Source organism: Petaurus breviceps, unplaced genomic scaffold (assembly GCF_028583685.1).
Source record: "Petaurus breviceps papuanus isolate PSGF00001 unplaced genomic scaffold, PetGlider_PUasm1.0 111, whole genome shotgun sequence".
NCBI lineage: Eukaryota > Metazoa > Chordata > Mammalia > Diprotodontia > Petauridae > Petaurus > Petaurus breviceps.
In genome coordinates, this window is record NW_027185600.1 from 272104 (window position 1) to 279157 (window position 7054).

The 7054-nt window shown below is 40.9% G+C and overlaps 1 protein-coding gene across 1 annotated transcript in view; it reads left to right on the forward strand.

Moving 5' to 3' along the window:
- The window catches only part of LOC138157044 (TRPM8 channel-associated factor 2-like), an 8128-nt gene extending 1541 nt beyond the window's left edge, over nt 1–6587 (forward strand). Inside the window, exons 2-3 of the mRNA XM_069082468.1 lie at nt 1938–2571; nt 5059–6587. Coding sequence (XP_068938569.1) covers nt 1949–2571; nt 5059–5911 — 1476 coding nt within the window. The 5' untranslated portion in view covers nt 1938–1948 and the 3' untranslated portion in view covers nt 5912–6587. The remainder of the gene's footprint in view (nt 1–1937; nt 2572–5058) is intronic.
- The last annotated feature ends 467 nt before the right edge of the window (nt 6588–7054 follow it).

Genomic DNA, 7054 nt, shown 5'->3' on the forward strand with positions numbered 1-7054 from the left:
TCTCTCTCTCTCTCTCTCTCTCTCTCTCTCTCTCTCTCTCTGAATCAGTGAAAAGTCTTCCTCAATCTGTCAGCTCTGAAATTTCCTCTACTCCTCTCACACTGCCCCAACTCTTTTTCGAGTTGTTCAGTCATTTTTCAGTTGAGTTGGTGCTCTATCCACTGTACTGCCTACCTGCCCTCATCTTTTTCCAGAGCAGTCTCCAAATCACAGACTTTATTCTGTGCCTGAGATTATATGACTAGTTATTGGCAAACCTGTAACTAAAATTCATGTCTCTGCCTACTAGGGTGTTCTTTTCACTATACCACCCCCATCTACAAAATGATTTAGAGGAATTGATATTTGATCTGGAAGCAAAGGACTCGAGTTCAAATTCCCAATCAACTATTTGCCTGTGTGACCATAAGCACATTGGCCTCTTTCTCTAAAAATGATAGGTTTCAATTAAATGACCTCCAGCTCTGAATCAGTGCTACTCCTGAAGGGGTAGTAGGGTATAAGAGAAAAATAACTAAGTGAGCACTCATAAAATATCTGTTCTACCATACCTTTCTGATTGACTTGACAAATCAAACTCTCTGATCCTCCATTTTCCCTCTTGTAAAAGGCAGAAGGGGTTAGAATAGATGACTCTAAGGTCTCTTATAGCTATAAAAATTTATAAACAGTCTATGGGGCAGTAGAAACAGAGAAGTAATATCAAAAGGGGAATCTAGGTGATGCAATGGATGGTGTGCAGGGCCTGGAGTCAGGAAGACTCATCTTTCTGACTTTAAATGTAGCCTCATATACTTACTAGCTATATGAGCCTGGACTACTCACTTAACCCTGTTTGCCTCATTTTTATAATCTATAAAATGAGTTGCAGAAGGAAATGACAAACCACTCCAGTGTCTTTGCCAAGAAAACTCCAAAAAGGGGTGGCTAGGTGGCGCAGTGAATAGAGCACCGGCCCTGGAGTCAGGAGGACCTGAGTTCAAATCCAGTCTCAGACCCCAGACACTTAACACTTACTAGCTGTGTGACCTTGGGCAAGTCACTTACCCGCAATTGCCCTACCTTCCCCCTTCCAAAAAAGCAAAAACAAACAAAAAAACCCAAAAGTGATTATAAAAAGTCAGACAAGACTGAAAAGATCGAACAAAAATCATATCAGAGGGGAAAAGAAGGAAAAAAATTGCAAGAACAAATGATCAGAAGTTTCAGACCCTACATAGGTCAAAGGAAATAAAACCCTAGAAAAGAATGGGCAATTTAGGAATTAGAAAGTTAGTGATATCCTTAGAGAGATGGGTTTCTGTAGAGCAGAAGGGTCAGGAATCAGATTTTAAAGAACTAAGGAGAAAATAGGTAGGTAGGAGGTAAAGGCAAGACATAGGAACACCTGCAGTGCAACCTGGGGAAGGGATAACTTGGGTATTTCTATTTCCTCCTCCAGCAATCCCAATCTTATATCTGATCTATAAAGCAGCTTCCAACCTCTGCCATTCAGCTGCCTGGAGCAGGGTCTTAGGTAAACTCTGAGGGAGTCAAACTCTTATGCATAGAGGCTTTTTTGGGCATTATCTTTCTCTGTCTCTACTCCTATTCTCTGTCTTGTGCTAGCAAAAGATTACAGAAGGAACTGATCTTGACTAGTTGAATGTGGCTATATATTTAAATGGTCAGGAATAAAGTTTGGTATTCTAGGCAGCAACCACTGACTTCTCTGATGACCATGACTGAGTTGCTTCTTTGCTTTAGTCTTTTCATCTGTGCAAGAGAGGGATAAGCTTCAATCTTTAAATGAATTTGAAACATAAGGATAATACTATTTACTGGCTTAATCCTGAAATTAATGTTAAGTATCCAACAGAAATTATAATGATGATACTATTCTCCTAAGGGATTTCTTACATCACCAAACTAAGTATTTGCTTCTCTCTCTACAACAGGTGAAAAATCCATGACGATGAAACCCTCAGAAGTCATTAATGTGCTAATGAAAGGGGTAGATTGCTGGGACCTCCCCACCAATGAAGTTCCTTGTGAACTACTTCTCATTGGTGAAGCTGCCTTCCCAGTGCTGGTAAATAGGCAAGGCCAGGTTCTCATTGCTGTTTCCCAGTATGGCAAGGGCCGCATGGTGGTCATGGGCCATGAGAGCTACCTGCAGTATACAGGGTTGACCCCATTTCTCAACAATGCTGTAGGCTGGCTCAAAGGCTGCCGAGGAGATGTCATTGGGGTACATTCATCTGCAAAGGATCTGGCCTCTATCCTCTGTTCCCCTTGTCATGAAGTGCAGATTACAGATTGCATAGACAATTCCCTAGGAGTATACTGCATAAGTGCTTGTGGTACCACCGAGGCCAAAGAGTTGATTCACTTTGTGAAGAATGGTGGAGGCTTGCTCATTGGATGTCAAGCTTGGCAGTGGGCAAATGAGCAGTGCCAGGGCAAGGTTCTATCTGACTTCCCTGGTAATCATATAACCAGTGTGGCTGGTGTATACTTCACTGATACCTATGGATATATCAACTGCCTTGAAGTCTCTAGGAAAGTACCTACAATTCCACTTATAGTAAGGTGAGTAGTATTCCTGTGAGTAAAGATCTCTATGGCAGGTGTCAATGAGTTGAGCAAGAGTGATAACATTAAAGCATCAATGGTCTCCATCACGAAGGACATTCTTGTCTAAAAAGAGTACTATGCCCACAAACATGAAGTTTTGTTACCTAGTTAATTCCACTGATCTATTTTTTTTACTTTAACGAATACTAAATATTTTGACAATTACTGTTTTATAATACAATTTGAGAGCTATCAGTGTTTTTTCTTCTATTCTTTCCAATTTTTTCCATTATTCCTTTTGAGATGTTAGAATTTTTGTTCTTTCAAATGAATTTTATTATTTTTCTAGCTCTAGAGGATAACCCTTGGTAGCTTGAGTGTGAAATCTATAAATTATTTTGTGTAGTATCATTATATTTATTGTATTGATGTGTCCCAATTATAATGAGAAGTAACATTATATAGTGTTAAGCAATAAATGTTCATCAAATAATTACAAGCACATAGTATAACTTTAGGGCAGTTGGGTGGTGCAGTAGAGAGAGTTCTCAGAAAGACCTGAGTTTAAATTTGGCCTTACTAGCTGTGTGACCCTGGGCAAGTCACTTAATCCAGTTTTTCTCAGTTTCTTCATCTGTAAAATGAGATAGAAAAGGAAATAGCGTACCCCTGTAGCATCTTTGCCAAAAAAATGCAACCCAAATGGAGTCACAGTCAGGCATGACTGAAACAATTCAATAACAACAACATTATAAAGAACTCATAAAATTATAGTTTTAGTTTGAAATAAAATGCTCATGCTATTATAGTCAGTCTTCACAAATGCACTCAATCAATTTATATAGCTTGGTACATTGAGTTATTCTTAAATTTCTGCCCTATTAATACTCCCTTTAACCATTCTTACTCCTTTAGCTGAATGATACCACATCATAAAAGTCTCATTTCTGTTTACTCCTCTGTGTGTAATATTGAAGAATATTAAGAATAGTTTTTCAGGTAATCAAAGTTATCTATAAAAGAAAATTAACCATGATAGTCAGGGTCATATCAGGATTTGTTTAACTAATCTTTAACTAAAGTTGCCCAAGCTTAATTTATCTCATTATTCCCGAGGTTTGGAATAATTCTGATTTGCCTGCTAAAAATAGTGTCTTTCAAATCGGAACACAACAGGACCATTTGGGAATTTTTCTACCTGTTTTCATGTCATACTAAGGTCATGCATTTTACCATCTTTTAGTCATACTTTGTCAACCAGGATGGTACCTGATAGTTAATATGGTTTTAATGTTCCATTTTCATCTCTACTTAGGATCATAGGGACATAGAATGAGATCTTGAAGGGATCTTAGATCTTCAGCCTGACTATTTTACAGATGATCAACTAAGCCTCCCAAAGGTTATGTAACTTAGTCATAATTACATGGATAGTAAATAGCAAAATTGAGATTGGAATCAAGATTTTTGTTGTTGTTCAGTTGTTTCTGTCATTTCCAATGCTTTGGGACCCCATTTGGGGTTTTCTTGGCAGAGATATTGGGAGTGGTTTGCCTTTTCTTTCTCCAGCTCATTGTACAGATGAAGAAACCAAGGGAAACAGGGTTAAGTGGCTTGTTTGGGATCACACAGCTAATGAGTGTCTAAGGCTGGATCACAGGTCTTCCTGACTCTGGTCCTAGCACTCTATCCACTGTACCACCTAGCTGCCCCTGAATGAAGATTATCTGACTCCAAAGCCAGGTCTCTTAAAAACATGTAAGAGGATAGAGGCAAAAAGAACTGAGAATAACATCATATATTCATCCACACAAAGGGAAAGAAAGATAATATTCAGGATAATGGCCAATAATATGAGCATTATTTCCATTACTTAACTTGATCTTTATAATTACCTTGTAAAGTATATTTCGGCAATATTATCACCATTTTACATGTAAACTAGATTATGTCCAGAGAAAGGTGACTAGGATGGACAGGGGAACTCAAAATTATGACATATGATAAGAAATCATGGATATTTGGCCATGGGGTAGGGGGAATCAATTGATAGCTGTCTTTAAGCATCTGAAGGACTGTCATGCGAATAAGGAATTGGCTCTGTCTTTTGGACCCAAAGGACAAAGCAAGGTTCAATGGGTAGAAGTTACAGGAGGCAAGGTTTTAGTTCATGTTAAGTAAATATGGCTTAATAATTAGAGTTGTCAAGTAAAGGAATGGGCAACTAAGAACTAGAATTTCTCATCACTAAAAAGCATTATGCAAATCGACTTATCAGAGATGTTGGAGATGAGATTTGTGCTTTAACTGGGGAGAAGATTAGTTGAATTATATGGTCCCTTCTAATTCAAAGATGTTCTACTTCAGAATGTCGGTATCTTTACAAAAGACCCAGTTATGTTTGTTGATTAATTGACTACTCAAATACTAAGCAATATTCCTAATCCTGTGAGTCATATTAGTTCATTAAATGCTAACTGGAAATATATGCCTCATTTTCAGATTTGGGCAAGACCTTTCCCAGGATCAGAAGCAACTCTTAGATGGAATCTCAGAACTGAGCTTCAGTTTGACAGGAGTCCCCTCTCAACTCCTAGTGCATGGAGCCTTGGCCTTCCCTCTGGGCCTAGATAAATCTCTAGGCTGCTTCCTGGCAGCGGCCCGATATGGCCGGGGTCGGGTGGTGCTTGCTTCCCATCAAGATATGCTCTGGGACCCTAACCTGTCCCATTTTCTGTGCAACGCTGTTTGTTGGTTGGCAGGGGACCGTCAGGGTAAGGGTAAGGTTGGGATTAACCCTGAAGTGAAAGATCTGTGTCCTTTGTTGTCTGATTGTTGCCTAGAACACTGCATAGTACCCCATGTCTCTGATGACCTAAGTGTCTACTGCTGCCAGGCCTTCCAGGACGATGAGGCAAAACAGCTGCTTGAGTTTGTGGCAGAGGGTGGGGGATTACTGATTGGAGGGGAGGCTTGGTCGTGGGCCCACGACAATCCATGTGGAATTGCTTTGGTTGATTATCCTGGGAATCATATCCTCAACCACTTTGGCCTCAGCATACTAGATCAGACCCTGGAAAAAAGTTGCTTCCCTGTGCTTTGTCCTGAGGAGAAGATATACCATTTGCGCTTGGCACTGCATGAAGTTCTGGAAGAGCCAGTTTGTCAGGGAGGGTGCTTGGTAGGGACCTGTCTGGAGAAGCTAAAGAAGGATCATGAGACCTTCAAGATGATGCCTGTAAGGGAGATCCCTGCATATGCTTCCCTGAAATACTTCTTCAGGAAATTTGAAACCAAAGTGGACCCTCTGAAACTTGAAATGCCAATAGTCCCCGTCCATCCTATGTGTGATTAAGAGGGCTCCAAAAGCCCCATATTGTGTGTGAATATAACCGCAAGGCATATGCCCACCCCTCATGCTTAGCAAAACAATTCCTTTTTAAAATTTAAAAAGAAATATATAAGTTAGCATAGTCATAGTTACCCCCATTGGTTACACCCTTTAAGACATAAGGGTATAGAGATAAGCTTGGCTGGGCCCCAACATTTCAGTTAAACCCATGCTCTAGTAGCCAAAAATACTAGATAGATAAGTTTAGGTGGCCCCAAGGTACCACCTGAGGTTACCCTGTGTGTGTATCCCAGATAAAATTCCCTCCCCTCCCATCACCTTTCTAAACATTATATAAAAATCCCATGGTTTTGTTGACCTGCCAGCCAGCCTAGACTATAGCAGACCAGCCAGCTTGGTAACTGAGGCTGACTCACTAGCAGGGCAGGAAGGCCCACCAAACTGTCTGAGGGAAGCCATGATCCAGCCTTGTTGGTAGTGGGGGAGACCTTAGGAGCCTATAGGGGAAAGAGGTGACCTGGCTTTGCCAGCAGCCTTAGGGGAGCTCCTATACCCCTGTAAGTGCAGACAGTTCTGAGTGTGCATATACTTAGCTTCACATATTAAAACCTGCCTTCAGTGCTCTTGCCTAAACCTGACCTTATGTATTCAAACCTGCTGTTTCAATAAACATTGTGTGTTGAGCATCAATTCTGATTAGACCTGAGTCACTTGCAGCACTAGTTTTGACAGATGCTTTATGTGTTGTATTCCCTGACAGAGCAGGGAAGAGTAAAGCCCCCAGCATTGGGCATTAGAATGCTCAGACCCCAGATATGAGGGGCTGTGGCAGACCTTGACAGAGAAGCAGTGGGCAAAAATTTGGGCCCTATGGGCTTTGAACAGAGACTCAGGACATAGAGTCTCTGGCCTAGGGTAATAAGCAGAGAAATGGGCTCCAGGATCAGCTGACATCATTGAACAAATAGTACCTCTGTCGCAGCGCCCTGCTAATCAGCTCCCAGCAGCAGTAGTAGCCCAGTTCCTGAAGAGTGGGCTGGGAGTTGGCATGTTTACTGAATAAGGGCAGACCCATTATAGCCCACTGTTTACTCAAATGCAATACCAATTGGCCCCTTCATACTACTGTCAGTAAAACACTCAGTG